General features: G+C 42.9%; 1 protein-coding gene across 1 annotated transcript in view; it reads left to right on the top strand.

Moving 5' to 3' along the window:
- SLC25A43 (solute carrier family 25 member 43) overlaps positions 1-18700 on the top strand; it is a 47714-nt gene that overhangs the window by 16207 nt on the left and 12807 nt on the right. Inside the window, exon 3 of the mRNA XM_030210185.1 lies at positions 15443-15615. Within this exon, the coding sequence (XP_030066045.1) occupies positions 15443-15615 (173 nt within the window). The remainder of the gene's footprint in view (positions 1-15442; positions 15616-18700) is intronic.

The raw sequence follows: 18700 nt of genomic DNA, 5'->3' as shown, positions 1-18700 counted from the left end.
TAGCTCATCCCTTGCTTTCCTCTGAATGTAGTTCCTCACACAGTGGTAGTAAACAAGGTCCTTGGCAGGCAGATCATATTCTCTCACTATTTCAAAATCTTTTACCGCATTCTCCTCCCATAATTGACCCAACCTATATAACCCTTTACGGGCCCATACCTGGTAGGTTTTTTCCTCCGCCCCTAGAGAAAAGCCAGGGGCTTCGCTTATAGCCGTTTGCAAAAAATATTGTCGTTCAGGAAACACTCTAATTCTAATTTGTAGCCACGTGTTAAGCAGATGAGCCATTCCCACTGGCATCCTGCGAATTGCTGCCAAGATCTGTTGCTTTGGCCCCCATAGCACGTTACCTAAAAACTTAGTGCCCATCCATGCTCTTTCCCAGTGAAGCCATTTCTTATTATTACTGGGCTGCCATTCGGCCAAGATTTTCAACTGGGCTGCCTGATAGTATAGGAAGAAATCAGGGACGCCCATTCCCCCCATCGCTGATGGATGGTGCATTGCTCTCCTACGAACCCTCGGTGGCTTCTTTTTCCAGATATAAGCAAATACTTTTCTATGCAATCGCTGGAAAAAGGAACGCGGTATAGGCACCGGGAGGGCCGTAAACATATACAATAACTTGGGCAATATAACCATTTTTATTGCATTAATTCTACCCGACCAGGATACTGTCATAGCTTCCCATCTATCTAGTTCCAGAAATAGTTCTTTAACTTTAGGGGGGTAGTTTGCCTGGTAAAGCTGGTCTATTTTTGCTGTTATCTGAACACCCAAATATTTGATAGAATTTTGTGCCCAAATAAATGGGTATCTCTGTTGTAACTCTTGCACTTCTTTTTGGTCTACTGACAGATTTAGGATCTCAGATTTTGCCATATTGATCTTGAATCCTGATATCTTCCCATATTGCGCAAATACCTTCATCACCCTCTGCAGTGATAGTACCGGGTCTGAAATGGTCAACAAAATATCATCAGCGAAGAGCATTATCTTATGCTCACGTGCGCCCCTTACCACTCCTCTAATGCCTGCATGCTCTCTAATTTTCCTGGCCAGAGGCTCTATAGTCAATGCGAACAGCAAGGGGGAGAGGGCACAACCCTGCCTCGTGCCTCTATGTAGTTGGACCGGATTGGATAACCCATCATTGATTTTTAATAGGGCAAGAGGCTTGTCATATATGAGGCTTATCCACTTATCGAATCTCTCTCCCATGCCCAGCCTCGCTACCAGGGACTGCAGGAAGGCCCAGTCCACTCGGTCAAAGGCCTTCTCCGCATCTATCGATAGCAGCAACGCCGGGCTCCCTTCCTCCTCAATCTGCTGAATCACATGCAGCAGGGTTCTTATATTGTCACTGCCTTGGCGTCCCTCGATAAACCCTGTTTGATCTTGATGAATCAGGCGAGGCATCAGCCCCCCCAATCTATTGGCCAGAATTTTAGTGAAGATTTTATAGTCATTATTTAGCAGGGATATGGGCCGGTATGACGCGCACTGTTGCGGGTCTTTCCCTGGTTTCAAGATCAATACTACCTCTGCCACTCTCCAAGAATATGGCAATGAGTTTTCCTCATCAAAGGACCTAATCGCCCTTAATAGCAGGGGGGCAAGCCATTTCCTAAACATCTTATAAAATCTTATTGGGAAGCCATCTGGGCCTGGAGCCTTATGCGTAGGCATCCCTGCTATCGCCTCTTCCACTTCCTCTATTGTTATTAGCGCTGAAATGCCCTCTCGATCCTTCTTTGAGATCCCCTGTATACCCAGGTCATTTATATATTTTTCCTGTTCTTCCCTATTTGCTGTTTGCTCCCTCTCATAGAGTTGACCATAGTAGTCCCAAAAAGCTTTTTGTATAGCCTCTGAGGAGGTGAACAACTCCCCTCCTGTAGATTTTATAGCAGCTATAGAATTACGTTGTGCTCGCTTTTGTAGTTTACGGGCCAATAGCCTGCTAGCTTTATTTCCGAACTCAAAGTGCTCCTGTTGAGCTGCTTGTAACTGAATTGCTATCTCAGCTAGCTGTAGCTCATTAAGTTGTCTACGTAGCTGTTGTATCTCCCCCTCTTGTGTACTATCCGTGGGGTCTGCCTTATGTGCCTTTTCCAAGTTATCTAGTTGCTGGCGCAAAGTGGCCTCCCCTTTTTTCCTTTCCTTATCTATGTGGGACTGCAAGGCAATGATATGGCCCCGCACAACCGCTTTCATACCTTCCCATACATTCACAGGACGGGCCTCTCCATTGTCATTCAGCATAATGTATTCCTCAATACACTTTTCTATTGTTCGTGCGTGCTGGGGGTCTAACAAAGTTGCTTCATTCATACGCCAATTCCTATGACCCCTCTTCTCCCTTACCAGGCTGAGCACTAAACTGACCGAGCAGTGATCTGACCAGGAACAAGGCTCAATCTTGGTCTTACAAATTTTACCTCTAAAGGCTTCCTCGCCTAACCAATAATCTATTCGCGAGTATGTTTTATATTTAGGGGAGAAATATGTATAGTCCCTTTCAGTCCCATGAACTTCCCTCCAGATGTCCATAAGGCCCTCACGGGCCATCCATTCACTCATTGCGGCTCTATCCTTCTGGGCATACCCTGCTGTCCTCCCTGAGTTATCAACACACGGGTTTAAGGTGACATTAAAATCGCCTCCAATCAAAAGATGGCCTTTAGCCCTCTTCTGAATTACCCCCTCTAGTTCTTTTATGAACCCCCTTTGGTCTTCATTGGGAGCGTAGACATTTATCAGAGTGTATTGCACATTAAACAGTGAAGCCACAAGAACCAAATATCTCCCTCCAGGATCCCGTATCATTTCTTTCACACTCCATGGGCACGCACTGGAAAGCGCTATTAGGACACCTCTATTTTTGGTCCCTGCAATGTTGGATGCACAATATATTGAAGGATATCTCTTATGCTTGACCAATTTTTCATGTCCACGCTTCAAGTGCGTCTCCTGGAGGAATACAACATCTGCCTTCAAACGTAACATTTCTCTAAACATCTGACTGCGTTTCTGCGGGGAGTTAAGCCCCCTCACATTCAGTGTTACACAGTTAAGAGCCATGATGTTTATTTTCATATTGTTCGCTTAGCCAGTACCCACCCTGCAGTCCCAGCAAGAGCCCCCACAGTTTGATTGTAACATATCTGTCTTCCCCTCCCACCCTCTCCCCCCTCATTCTTCCCTCCCACCCCCCCTCCATACCCTCCTCATACATTTTAAGCACCTCCCTTCTCTTAGTTTGACAGGTGCTGCCCGGGAAGGAAGTGGCTCCCCCACGCCCTATTGTCATTCTTTCCTAACATCAATACGTATCTTCAACTATATACATGTAAGATTGAAACTTTAGCACAATAACCCTCTTTCCACACAACTCTATAATTCACAACTTCTTATACCAATCAGTCGTCTTTTCAGTCCCCTCAGCAGACATCGGAGGCTGCAATCTCCACCAGCCAAACCAACTCGATTCAGCCCTGGGAACTCAGGTCAGACGGTTTGCTGATTGTTGTCGCTGCAGCCTGTTGCGTCCAGCTCGCTGCCATTTTGGCTGGGTGGCCGTCCCCCCCGAGGTTCCTCTTCTACCTCCTGCAATCGATGGTATCTCAGTCAACCCCTCTGGAAGAATCTGCTGTGCCTCCGCCATCGTTCGAATCTGCTGTAATTTGCCTTCCTTATAGAATACTAGCGCGAAGGGATGTCTCCATCTGTAGCGTAGGCCCATCTCTCGTAGCTTAGCTGTAACCGGCTTCAGTTCAGCTCTCCGTTTTAATGTCGCTGCCGCCAGGTCTTGGTACACCTCTATGCGGTGGGCATCCCATTTAAAATCTGTACTTTTGCGAGCCGCTTGTAGCACTTTCTCCTTCATCCCGTATTCGCGGAAGCACACGATTATATCTTTGGGCAGATTTTGCCTTGACGGGCCCAGCGCCCTGTGTGCCCTCTCCAGCTTGATGTCATCCGGGCTCACCTCAGTTCCATCCGCCGATAGGAGGGCGCTAGCCACTTTTTGTATCACTATCTCAGCATCTTGGTAGGCAGGAGTCTCTGGAAGGCCTCGAAAACGTAAGTTGCAGCGCCTGCTTCGATTCTCCAAGTCCTCGATCTTATCATTAATTTGTTGTTGACCCAATCTAATATCAGAGACCTGTAAATCGACGGCTGTCAAGGCCTCCGTGTGATCTTCCATTCGCGCTTCAACTTCTTCCACTCTTTGGCCTATCTCCGCGATTTCTCCTCGCAAGCTGGCTCCCAGGGTCGTAAGTTCCTCCCGGACCACCTTCAGATCAGATCTTATTTCCTGCAGCCAGTCACGTAACTCAGGCAGGATTTCTCCCAGCCTGTCCGTTTGCTCTTGAGAGGAGAATAGTTCCATCACCGAGTCTTGTGTGCACGAGGTCAGTGCAGGTTGATCCGCCATCTTTTTTTTCTGCGTCGCGCTGCCTTCAAACGCGAATTGAGTGAGATTCACTACTCCTCCACTCGCCTGCATCGCAAATATTCCTTTCCGCGATCAGGATATCACTTTTATCTCAGTTGGCTATAATTTCGCCACTGTAGGAAAGAGAGAGAGTGCTTTTCAGTCGCGGGTGTGCTGGAGCTCAGCGTTTAAGCAGCCATTCGTTCCGCTGACGTCACTTCCTCCTCCATCTTTTCACCATTCTGAGGAGCCCTAGCCGCTTTAGCCGTTCCTCATAGGAAAGTTATCCCATCCGCTTATTTTTGTCACCCTTCTCTGTACTTTTTCTAATTCCACTATATCTTTTTTTGAGATGCGGTGACCAGAATTGCACACAGTATTCGAGTTGCACCATGGAGCAATACAAAGGCATTATAACATCTTTATTTTTGTTTTCTGTTCATTTCCTAATACATTCTATTTGCTTTCTTAGCCGCCGCTGCATACTGAGCAGAGGATTTCAACGTTATCAATGATGACACCTAGATCCCTTTCTTGGTCAGTGACTCCTAATGTGGAACCTTGAATCGCATAGCTATAGTTCGGGTTCCTCTTTCCCACACGCATCACTTTGCACTTGCTCACATTAAACATCTGCTATTTGGATGCCCAGTCTTGTAAGGTCGTCTTGTAATTTTTCACAATCCTTTTGCAATTTAGCAGTTTTGAATAACTTTGTGTCATCAGCAAATTTAATTACCTCACTAGTTACTCCCATCTCTAGATCATTTATAAATATGTTAAAAATATGTCCCAGCACAGACCCCTTCGGAACCCTTCTATTTACCCTTCTCCATTGAGAATACTGACCATTTAATCCTACTCTCTATTTTCTATCTTTTAACCAGTTTTTATTGCACAATAGACCACTACCTCTTATCCCATGACTCTCCAGTTTCCTCAGGAGTCTTTCATGAGGTACTTTGTCAAATGCCTTTTGAAAATCCAGATACACAATATCAACCGGCTCACCTTTATCCACACGTTTATTCACCCCTTCAAAGAAATGTAGTAGATTGGTGAGGCAAGGTTTCCCTTGACTAAATCCATGTTGGCTTTGTCTCATTAATGCGTACTTTTGAATATACTCTGTAATTTTGTTCTTTATAATAGTCTGTACCATTTTGCCCAGCACTGACGTCGGGCTCACCAGTCTATAATTTCTCGGATCACCTCTGGAACCTTTTTGTAAAAACTGGGGTTACGTTGGCCACCCTCCAATCTGATACCATAATTGATTTTAAAGATAAATTACGTATTACTAACAATAGTTCTGCAAATTTAATTTTTCAATTCTGTCAGTACTGTGGGATGAATACCATCCAGTCCAGGTGATTTGTCAAATTACGCCATTATATCCATTTCATAGATCTGCCGTATCTTTTTATGTCACTTGTTTACTGTCAGCTTGCAGGAAATACTCCATTGAGCCTTGGTTAATGTACACCCTGTGATACTCAGTACATTATTGATCTGCAGGAGCCCCTCACTTTCAGACAGCCCTAAATGCTTAAAGGATCCTCTAGTAAAGCAGTCTCTCCACAATTTGGCCAACACCCCAGAGTGGGCCTTACTCAGGAGAACTGGTGTTGCATAAATGTGGACTAAACTTTTATATCGGGTGTTATGGTGCATTGTACACATAGAAGTCTGTTTTTAAATTTGTTAAATTTATAACCTGCACAATTCACCATACTGGGGGAGGGGGAAGGACTCACATACTTAATCACAAGAAATAAAACCAAGCATTGGAGTGGAGAATTCCACTGGTACAAATGTATACGTGTGCCTACTACATGAAGGGAAGTTTCAGTCCAGGGAATATACCTAAGTAAGTAATGTGTGAATGCTTTGAAAACTGTCCTAATGCTGCCTCTACTCTGTTTATATCTTTTCAGAGGTACCAAAGAAAGCTAGATATTTTCATTGCTTCTGTTTGTGAAGCCTTTTTGACACTTGAATCTTTCTTGACATATCTCCAACACATTGCCCGTAAATCTTATTTCAGGCAGTTCAATTTTGGCATCTCTGTTTTGTATCAGAAGTAATGAAAGGGGCAGATGACTTGCCCAACTTCCTTGACTCTCGACCCACTTCTGTAGTCACTAAGCAGCTCCATTCAGAGCGTGTTCTTGCACTGTCCTCATGCTTACTCACAACCGGCTGCTGCCAGCGCACCCAAAACTAGGTCATGCAGTTTTCTCCAGCTACTTTGAGAGAGGTGAATTGTTTGGGGAAAGCCATAAATGAATTAACGGGGGTGGGGGGAATGAATGTGACTCTTGGGAGTACAGTTGAGAAATTAAGTAGAAGGGGGGGGGGGGGTCCTTGGTAGGGGCCCACAAATGTATGTTTAGCTAGAACTCAATACAGTCTTAATCCAGCCTGGGTCACTGATGGGAACTTAGCAAAAAAGTATTTTATGTTGTGAGCTGGGTCTTGGAATCTTAGATCCCTTAAAAAGACTGTTCCAGCCCCACTTAGCCTACACTAAGGATTGTATATAAGTTGCAGTAACATGAGATCAAGGATCTAGACTTCCCCCCATTGACTCCATTGGGCCAATGTGTTCAGGTGAATCAGAGCTTCCCCTACAGAATCAGCCCTAGGCGCTCCATTACTCACCTTTCTTCTGACTGAATTCCATTTACCATCACCCTCTTTTACTTGTCAGTCAACTAATTTCTGATCCAGTTTACCAGTTTGGGTCCCACCCTCAAGCTACTCAATTTATTAGTGAGCATTCTATGAGGAACAGTATCAAAGGCTTTGCTGAAATCTAAGTAGACCACATCCAACACCTTGTCAAATCAATCGGATGGCACAATTTACCTTTGATGAAGTCACATTACCTCGGATGTTGCAACCCATTGGATTATAGAAAATTTCACTGCCCTTTCCTTCAGCAGCATCTCCATTATACCTTTCCACTGAGGTAAGGCTTACTGGCCTGTAGCTTCTCACAGTGGGGCATACCTTACCCTGGGTAGAGGGCAGGCAATGAGGGAATGCACAAATCGTGACAAAATAAAGTAAGGTAGCACTCTGGGATCCAGATCAGGTCACCCATGTCCCTCAACTACAGACCCAAATTCATTACACCCAAGAATACTTACTGAAAGAATTAGACACAAGGCTCAGATATTATAGAAAAATGCAAGCTAATTTATTGTATTGACAGACAGCAGTAGAAACAGCGTAAGTGAGAAGTAATGCTCATAGGCTAAATTACCCTAAACTGATGGTAAAGCAGTGAGTATTTATGTACCTGTCTAGGCAAGGTAAAACAAAGCACACATTACCCAGATCCTGAATTGATTAGGACCCCTAACTCCAAGGCACTTTTTAAAAGACCAGTTACAACCTGACAGATGAAGAAGGCTCTCCCACACAGACACCAGAGATACAGCAGGTCAGGGAGCTGTCGAATCTCTCAGGAGGATACAGGAGCCACTGCAGGGATGGTAAGACAGTAGACAGATGCTCTCTCTCTGACTGATGTTCCTGGCAAAAGAAGGTAGATGGCAGAGCCACATTTAACAAGCCTCGGATGTTTTCATAATTTGGCTGGCTCAGATCGGGGCTGTCATCTACTTCGCTGACAGCAGCTCTTGCATGAACTCCTCAAGATAACACCTAGATAACTTCATGTTTTTAGAGGCTTTTTATACCATTCCCTTGTGTCAGGTTTTCCAATGTTGTGACTTGGAGGACCAAACACTGGGCTAGAGATGCCAGTGGCAGAGGAGTTCTGACCACAAGGTCACAGTTTTCTATAAATAAGATTGTTATTTTTGCCTTCTTAAAGCCTTAGCTATTCAGCAATATTCTTTTCACTGCACGTAGGCTTGAGGCCTATTGTAGCAACAAGCCTTAGCATGAGAGCTGACATTGGCCTGAGTCTGTATCTTTAAAGTCAGGTTCATAGTGCTGCATAATGCCTCCTGTAGGGCCAGTTTTGCTTTCACAGTACCTCTTCCCTGTTCCCAGTTTATGAAGGGGAACCATATAGGTCTTTTATCAGTCAAGCAGAACGTCCCCTGTCTCCAAGGATCTATTACACATTTTCTTTATGGGGATTTCCCAAAACCTCTGAGCTCCCTCAGTGTTCTGGGATGAAGAATCAAGTTGTTTCTTTATGTATTGAATTTAAAATAAAAGTCTAAACATGTGTAACAAAGCTGCTGAAAGAACTCCAAGATAAAGTTATAAAAAAAAAAAAAAAAGCTATAATGTGTTTGAATGTCCTGTGGAACACCACCAAGAAGTCCATTGTCATAAAATAGAAAGTTTGTAAGCATCAAAGGCGTAGTTTGAGTGAGGCAAAGTCAGTAGCTATTGGTTAAGAAAACCGCTGAGGAACCTCGTTATGGAGCCTAAGATTAGTTAAAAAAAAACCAAAACAAAACTGCAAAGGCCTGTGGTTGAGACTGGTGAAAATTCTGTGGAGTAATCATGAAATTGTTAAATAGTCAAACAGAGCTTATATGGAAGGCAAGAAGAAAGCCACTGCTGAAGAAATTCCATAATGTACCAGGCAGTGTTTAAAAAAACAAAAAAAAACCCACTTAAGGGATACTATATACATATAGATGGAGGTTTTGTAGTCTGGTAAGACCAAAGTGGAACTGTTATGGCCTTGTTGGTAAATGGTACATTGCCCTGCTAACATCGTCTCTACTGCAAAACGTGGTAGTGGTAGTATGTTGTGGGGATGCTTTGCAGCAGCAGGTACTGCAAGGCATGTCAAGATCAAGAAAAGGATAGATGGTGCAAATCCTGGAGGAACACTGGATCCAGTTGGCCGCCGAGCTGGAATTGGGGAGGATTCAACTTTTAGCAGGACATTGATCCTAAGCACAAAACAAAAGCAACAATGGAGTGGAGCAAGAAAGGGTAAATATTTAATGCCATGTCCAGGCACCAGCACCAAATATTAGACATATGCGGCCTGTTGCCACTTAGGCAGTTAAGTGCAATCTTCAGCACTTAACCGCAAAAGGTGAACCGAATAAAGATAGGGATTTGTTTTATGCATACTGTTTATGTGGTTAAGTGGTGAATATTGGTACTTAACCACATAAGTGCCAATTCCACCCCCACCCCCCGAACTGTCCACAAAATAGCTGGTTTTGGCTTAGGCACTAACCAGGTAGGTGCTGCTGGATATTCACAGTTAGCCCAGATGAGCAATTTAAATGGCCAGAAGCTCTCCTGGCCATTTAAATCCCTTTGAATATCTACCCTAAAGTGAACGCCCTCATCTGTCCCAGTGAAAGCCCTGAACTGAGTCCTACAGAGAGTCTTTTGCAAGACTTAGACTGCGGACAATCCTCAGCTAACTTGACTGAGCTTGAACTATTTTCCCAAGAAGAATGGGTAAAAACTAAATATTTCTGCTATGCAAAGTTGATAAACACTTATCCTAAATGCTTCATGGTGATTAGTACTGCAAAAGGGACAAATATTTAGTCAAGGAGTTTCAAGAGCTCTTTTTTGAATACTTCAGTAATTGTTTCACATCGGAGACTTTTGCAAGGCACTGTAATGTGAACGTAGAAACGAGACTTCAGTGCCGCATATAGGCTGACAGTATGTTCCTATAAAATGTATTTGAAGCTTGCACTGATTATACTGTGTGTAGGAACTCACACAGACAAGCTTTTCATACCAGTAGTATGAGTTGGAAGTGCTGCATACAAATAGGTGAATATCCAACTAAAACCCATAGTTTATAAAAAAAACTACGCTGCTGTTTCACATGAAAAAGCTTCTGTGTATGTGTGTGCCTGTAATGTCAAGTGCTTTTTTTAAGTCTGTGTATCTTTATTGGAACCATATATGAATAATAAGATACAGAATGTATAGAAAAATACAACAACAAATGTAATGTTCAACATTAAGAAGTACATTCAATAAAAGATGACACAGGCAACCATTTGTCCTTAAATTTGAGTACATGGTTAGATTTCTTATCAATATAAGTCTCAAACTTGTATATGGTACTAACTAGATTCCACCAATTGGTAATGCATACATTTGATACATTCCTCCAGGAGCTTAATATTAATTTAAAAACTATAGCCAGTAGAGTATCTAAAAGAGAACAATGGTGGGAGGAGAGGAGTTTTTGAAAGCAAAATGATATATTTAAATTGAACTTGAAGATAAAGGTAAAATCTTACCAATATGAGTCCACACATTGTTCCAGAAAGGTTGAATACAAATGCATTCTTATGAGATACGTTTACTGCAAGATTGACATCAGGAAGATAAAATCGAACGGTTACAGTATGCTTTAGCAGGTGTCCAATAAGATCCGTGTAAAAAAAACAGCACAAAGGGCCTTTAAAAACAAAAGGGAACACAGTTCTTTCATTAAAAAATCCTTTTAATAGTGAAGTTTGATTGAAGAAAGACCCGACACGGGCCGTGTTTCGGTGCTACCGCACCTGCGTCAGGGGTCTGGGGAGATCAGGGCATATAATTCACCAAGCTTCAGCAAAGAGATCAATCTCTCTCTCTCCTCTCAGGCTAAGACTGAAGCAACAGCCATCTTTTTCTGTACTTTGTTCCCTCTCTTTGTCACAATAAGATCCGTGTGCCAGTAAAAATAGAGATTGGGTTATACTGGCAGATCTAGAGGAAGAGAAAACATTAGACCAAAATCGTTCTCATTCATTCTCTTGGAATACGTATTCTAAGTCCTCTTGCCAAGCTTTTTTAAAACCAAGCAGAGTATTGTTTTTAATAGACTTTAACAATGTATTTTAAAAACAACAAGGCTGAATGGCCTAAGGCAATGAATTGTTTACATTAAGTAACCAAAGAAGGCATTGTCATAGATAAATCATTGCAAGGTAATGCCAGATTTTTTAAGAGCGCTGGATAATTGAAACCATTGGTAGAACTGTGTATTGGGCAAATCAGAATCAGATTGTAAATGAGCAGGTATTTACCAAGAAGAAGGATCAGAGGTAGGGCAGTGAGATCCCATATACTTGCATGTTGCCATATTGACCAGGAAATTTTCTTCCGATCAATAAAAATTCATGGATTATACCAAAGAGAGCAATATTGAGACTGATTCCAGAGGGTATTCAGTGCCTTATCCAACTCTTTTAATACAGTATATGATGTCTTTATAATAGGAGTGGAGAGAAATTTGGGAGGCAAGGACATTCCAGGGATTCTTCTTAATGGTAAAGGGGCAAGTAAGGATTGTTCAATAAGGAACCACATTTGAGGCAATAAAATTTAATGTGAGGCGATCCAGATTGCACCATGGCACAATAAAAAAAGCTTTATGGTAGGCTAGTAAGTCTGGGAAATTTGCTCCACCATCCAATTTAGGAGATTTCAGTTTGGCCAAAGATATTCTCGGGGACTTAGCCCATAAAAATCTATCTAACAATTTCTCTAGAAATGAATAAAACGAGTGGGGAAATAGTATAGGGAACATTGTTTAATATATAAAGAATCCTGGGAACAATCATAATTTTTAAGGAATCTAATCTTCCCCACCAAGAGAGATGGATGGGGGACCATGGTAGTAATGTTAATTTTTGTTGTTTTCAAATATTTTGTCCATATTAATTTGGGCTGACAATTGTAAATCATTAGTTAAAACAAAAAACAAAACAAGCCTAAATATTTAATGGAGGACTTGACCCGTTTAAACGGACAGGTATAAAGAAAGGAGTATGTGATTTGTTGAGTGGTTTGGTTTTGTCCCAATTCACTTTATATCCTGATAGGGACGAAAAATGGAAGACAACTTGGAACAATTCAGGTAGAGATGTTTGGGGTTTAGAAAGGTAAAATGAAATGTCATCTACATAAGCAGAACGTTTAATGCCAGATATTAAAGGATTTTGCCTGATCATAGCTAAAAACTTCTAGTTCCAAATTAAATAATAAAGGGGTCGTAGGGCATACCTGACGTCTGCCTCTGTAAAATAAAGGGGGGGGGGGCAAATCTTCATTAGCCATGGTTCTAGCAGCTGGGCTTAAGTAGTAAACCAAATAAATCAATAAAGGAGTCGGAGAGACCAAAATGCTTAAGACACAAAAGAGAGAGTTCCACTCTACCCGGTCAAAAGCCTGCTCTGCGTCAGTGGAAACTGCAAGAAGAGATTCAATATTTGACTGGGCAGAATGGATGATATTGCAGAATAATCTGATATTGTCTGAGCCGTATCTGCCTTTCGGGAAACCAACTTGGTCAAAATGTATAAGTAGAGATATAACTTTTTCTAATCTGTTGATAAGTAGCTTAGCAAAACTTTTGTAATGCAGGTCAAGCAACAAAATTCTGCACCTGTTGTGAATCTCTGTTGGGCTTGGGAAGTACAAAAATGTGAGTTTCCGGAAAACATCCATTTTTTGAAGTATGAGAGATGAGATTCTGATAGTACAGATTTCAGTTTGATAGTGCAGATTTCAGTTTAGGTGTCAGTAAAGTAGAAAAGCTTTTATGGTCAAACAATTTTTATTAAAGTCTTAGTATAGAACAAAGCATCCCATACAGTAAACAACAATCAAGCTGCACAGGTACGAGTAGCCTAGTGATTAGTGCAGCGGACTTTGATCCTGGGGATTTGGGTTTGATTCTCACTGCAGCTCCTTGTGACTCTGGGCAAGTCACTTAACCCTCCATTGCCCAGGTACAAAGTAAGTACCTGCATATAATATGTAAACTGCTTTGATTGTAACCACAGAAAGGCGGTATACCAAATCTCATTCCCTTTCCATTGCAGATGTAACCATTAAACCCAAACCCACCCAAACAACCCCTACCCTCCACCTTCCCTCCCCACCATCAATACACATACTGCATCATGGTCCCAAAGGGTTCGGACTCTTGTAACCCTCCAAGGAGATAAAGGAACCCCTCCTCTTCCACCTCAGGAAAGTAGATAATAACAAAAGCCCAAGACAAAGAAGTAGGTATACATAGATGGGTGCCCTCATGGAGACAAAGTTTGCAAATGGAGGTTCCAGAGCTTCAAAACGCAGACCTTGCGCTTGTGGGATTCATGTGCCTCCCATGTAAGCAGCTGATAAAGTTGATTATGCCAATGACAAAAGGCAGGTGGCTTTGACAGTCCGGGATTGCAAGATATGTTTTCTTGCTAGTAGGCACATTTTACAAAAAAACAAGATGCGCTCCTTGTCTGTACCCCTAAAAAATCTAGGTTGATCCAATAGTAGTTGAGCAGAAGTACCCTCAATCTTACTGTGCAAGAGAGAGGCAATGTAATTGGTGACCTTTCTCCAAAAATGCTGACTTCCAAACATTCCCAGAAGGAGTGATGGTAAGTATTATCAACAACCTGACATTTTGAGCAAACGGGAAGCTATTCAGTGTGCTCTAAACTACTGGACCTGAATATAGTACACTCTAAAAAGGACCCTAAACTAACATTCTCTATAGTTTGCATTTGTGGATAACCCCAGAATACACTTAATATTAGAAAGATTATCCCAGTTACCCAAAGGCGTTCCCACATCCTATTCCCATTATGTTGCACCTGAGTCAAATCCTTCGGCCTTTCCAGTTGATAAAGAGCTCTGGATCACTGAGGTAGAAGTCGTACTTTCTGAGATGTCATCAAAGAAACTCCTTAAGACTAGTGCTAATGTGAAGAATAAGTGATTGATTGTCTAAGGACTGACTATAATTCTTCAGCTGACAGTATTCAAAGGTATCTCCCCATTGTATTACCTCTTGGCCTTTCAAAGCAGCTAAAGGTGTAAGTTGACCATCTGCATCCAGAACATGTTCCACCAACTGAAGGCCCAGCGGAATCCCAGGCAATAAAAGTAGAAGTGTCCAGCCTTGGGGAAAACAGAATGAAAGGAGAAAGAAGGATTATGGCTGGAATTAGGATTTGTCAAGAAGTGGCAGTGATGAACACTCTCTGGGAAAAGCTGAATGTGTGAGCAGTGATACATTGGTGCAGGCTTGCTTTTGTTATAATATGGAGAATTTCCCATATAGTTACACAAGTCACTGCTCTGGCAGACAACCAATAAGCATTTTTCTGTATCCCTTCTCACGGTGGTGCCTTTATCTCTGCAGTTGCTGCAGGGACAGATGGAATGGAAATTACTAGCCGTTGAGCCCGTGAAAACGGGCTGCTTTTGGAATGGGGGGGGGGTTCAGAGCCCCCCCCCCCCCTGGAGTCGCCGCCGCCCCTCCACCCGGCCCAAGCAGCACTGTAAACGTACATCAGCACGCAGCAGCAGGCACGTCAGCAAAGCTGCCGTCGGGGCGGGCTTCCTTCTCTGCCTGTGTCCCGCCCTCGTGTGACGTAACGTCGGCGAGGGCGGGACAAAGGCAGAGAAGGAAGCCCAACAGCAGCTTTGCTGATGTGCCTGCTGCTGCGTGCTGATGTAAGCTCACAGTGCTCGGGCCAGATGGAGGGGCGGCGGGGGGGAGGGGGAGCGGTTCCTATGTCTGCAGCATGCCAGTAGAGACTTCCCTCTCTGCCCGCCCCCATCATCACGTTTTGAAGCGGGCGGTGCGGAGAGGGAAGTCTCTACTGCGCATTTGCGAGTGAGTACGGTCACTTGCCGTTTATATGTTTGATAGTACATGTGTGTGACATGCCCCTTCTCTCACTATACCAGATTGATTCCAAAGCTTTCATCCTATCATGGGATCTTATTTATTGTTTAAACCGCCTTCCAAAAACCTCAACATAAAAGGAACAGTTTTTGCATATCTTGTATAACAATGCAGAGAGAGACTTATTATAGGTAACAATGCAAGAGTTTAGATCTCCCTCCCTTGAGTTCCTTCCTAGGCATCTTGACGTGATTCATAAGAAAGTGAGCCAAAGCATAAGCTGCATTTTGGGGGGGAACTTGCTGAACATGTGATGCAGCTAGTTTCAGATCCATCTTCATTGTCAATCACTTGTGAACATCTTTTTGTTTGTCTTTTCATTTTGTCAGGTGCCATTCCCTTTTCAGCGGGGTCTTTTTTAATCTACATTAATCTGGATAAAATCTGGCAGGAACCTAGTGTTCGCTTCACTCCGTTCCAGAACTTTATAAATGGCTGTTTAGCAGCGGGAGTTGCACAGACACTCTCATTTCCTTTTGAAACAGTAAAGAGGAAAATGCAGGTACAGAACATTTTTTGTTTTAATTTCTTATAGATTAAAATTGCTTTGAATTCCAGTGGTTTTCTGGACTTATAAGTATCCAGAAAACCTGCATGTATGCTTGTATATTGCTTGTATGCTTGTGTATTGCTGATGAAACATTTTCAAGGCAATATGTGAAAAATAATCATAGTGTTAACATATTTTTCCAGATTTTATCACTAGATTTGAGAGTTTACTGTAGAGGAGAGAATGGTCTACTGTGTGTGTAGTATAACATCCCACTTGTAAACCCTTCTGAATTGCACACTTTTTTTCCCCTTAGATTCTGGGACTTCCTGTATACATTCCTGTGCACACCTACAGTTTTGCTTGTTAGGGCATTAAGGTACAAAATAGACACATTCTCTTGCCCTATAGTGTTCATGTTCTGTGGTGAAGACCATACATTCCGAAGCCAAACAATAGGTGACCAGTCCATCTTATTTAAGCAAGAGTCTATAACACATTGTATTTAACCAGATATACTTTCTTTGAACTGGACATCTTGTCTATGTTGTCATGTAAGTCATTTATCCGGGCTAAAGGCCTACTTGTTTGATGCTGCTTTTGATTCCTAACTTGTCACTTGCTCGTAACCTTTATCTTGTCTTCCTCTCTTCAATAATCCCCTTTTTCCTATTTGTCCTATCTGTCTGTCCTACCCTTATCCCTTATTTGTCCTGTCTGTCTGTCTGTCCTGATTTAGATTGTAAGCTCTTTTGGGCAGGGACTGTCTTTTCTTCATGTTCAATTGTGAAGCGCTGCGTACGACTGGTAGCGCTGTATAAATGATTTGTAGTAGTACCCTGTTTCCCCGAAAGTAAGACATCCCCCGAAAATAAGACCTAGTAGAGGTTTTTCCTGAATTGGTAGATATAAGGCCTCCCCCGAAAGTAAGACCTAGCAAATTTTTGTTTGAAAGCAGGGCTGCCGAGAGCCGGACAAGGCTGCCCCCCCCCCCCCCCCCCCCACCTGAGGTTGCCGGGCCCCCCTCCACCTACCCTCCGTCGCTCCCGGAACTAACCTTAAACGCCTCCTTTCACCTTCACAGCAAGCAGCAGCAGAGCAGACCTCTCCTTCCTTCCGTGCCCCGCCCTCGCGGACGTTACGTCAGCGAGGGCGGGACACAGAAGGAAGGAGTGGCCCTGTTGCTGCTTGCTGCAAAGGTGAAAGGAGGCGTTTAAGGTTAGTTCCGGGAGCAACGGAGGGCGAGCGGGCCAACCCTGATGTTTCCCCGAAAAATAAGACAGCCCCTGAAAATAAGACCTAGCGCATTTTGGGGGGCAAAAATTAATATAAGACAGTGTCTTATTTTCGGGGAAACACGGTAGTAGTACATAAAGATTCATTTTCTGTTTTATCTATAGTTCATTTGTAGTTTGAATGTCTGCCAGTAGGTGGCAACAACTAACCTTTTAACCATTGAACACTATGGGTAATTTGTGTAGCAAACATAAGTAGGTTTAGGGTTGACACAGCTATTTAGTGCATCCAGAAGTGATGTGTGTGAATTCAGAAAAGTATTTGAATTGAGCATCACAGTGCACACGGGGGAGGTGTGTAAACCATAAAACAGTGACAGACTGGAGTGCATCATTCACTTTTTAAGATGTGTATTTTAGGATTGGCCTTGGTAGCTCAGGGACTCAAATACTGTGTACTGCTTGCAGAAGATGTGGGTTTGATTCTTGGGCCAGGTCTCTTGTTCCTTAGGCCAGCTTCAGGCCCTGGGCAGAGGTTGTCTCGGCCAGTGCACAAGAGAAGCACATAGGCTTCTCATGATTTGGTTTCTCGAGAGAGCTGTAGCTTGTGACCCTACTACTACTGCTAAACATAGAGTGCAGCTTATGATTTATTTAGGTTAGGGCACGCAGACATGGGACACACAAGCTTCTAGTGAGAATCTAGGAAAAGATTTAACGGCCCTGGACTCGGAGCTGTTACTGCAAAGAAATGTAAAAAAAGGGGGGGGGGAATCCTTGAATAGTTGTAAATGAGCTATTGCCAGCAGAATCCCAGCACTTGGGCTACTGCGCCAAAATAAAAAAAAACAGTATTTGAAGGTTTGGTGCCATACTAGCTTGGCATTTGTCAGAACCATAACTGGCACCATCTGGTGGCATACAGCACATGCTGAATTCCGAGGTCATGTTCTGATAGTCCAGGGATGCCACCATGTGGTTCAGTGTAGCAGGGGTGATGATGCGGAGCCTGCAGTTCATGGTGATGAAAGAGTGTGTGAAGTACGTTGGAACAAAGATAGCATCTTGGTGTGAGTAATTACCATGAAGGTGAGTTTAGGCCAGTATGAGTACTGTTTTCTGGAAAGCCAGTTCTCTAGAATAACATTTGCACTCAGCATATTTGACCACCAGTTGGGAATGTCTAAGTCACCTGCTTCACCCACAAGAACTATTGCTGCTTTAATAATAAATAGAAGTACCTTCTAGTTACAGAAAGAAATGCTGCTATGGTAGTGGTCTTCCATGCAGTAAGATAGTTGAGCTAGTGGGAGTGATGTTCTAAAGAGATTCTATTAAAACAAAAAAATGTGTGGTTTAAAAAAGTGGCCAGACTGGAACTGAAACATAACATATCTAGCAATCCTTGAGCTTCCATCTTCTGACGCCCAGAAAATCCAGCTTGTCAGGGACAAGGTAATGGAGGAAGAGGGAGGCTGGAAGCCTGGAGATTATATACTTTTGTACCCAGTTTTCTAGTTTTAATTTTAAGAGAGCTATTTTAGAAAATCAAACTTTGTGGTTCTGATAATTAAGTACATGACTTTCAATGTGGTAACATTGAATTCTTCAGTGAGCAGGAAATGCTTCCGAGTTTAACAAAGTGAAAAATAATTTTCATTGATAGTGGTGCAGTAAACCCTTTCACTGTGTGGAGATGAGAGCCTGTGAAATTCAAGATGGCCCATGTCTCGGAGATAATTTGTTTATCCACCCCAGAAGGAATACCAGTTAGATAACATATTTTTTTTTTGTTACATTTGTACCCCGCGCTTTCCCACTCATGGCAGGCTCAATGCGGCTTACATGGGGCAATGGAGGGT

Source organism: Microcaecilia unicolor, chromosome 7 (assembly GCF_901765095.1).
Source record: "Microcaecilia unicolor chromosome 7, aMicUni1.1, whole genome shotgun sequence".
In the NCBI taxonomy this organism is placed as follows: domain Eukaryota; kingdom Metazoa; phylum Chordata; class Amphibia; order Gymnophiona; family Siphonopidae; genus Microcaecilia; species Microcaecilia unicolor.
The sequence above is the reverse complement of the archived record's forward strand: the minus strand, read 5'-3'. Positions and strand labels throughout refer to the sequence as shown.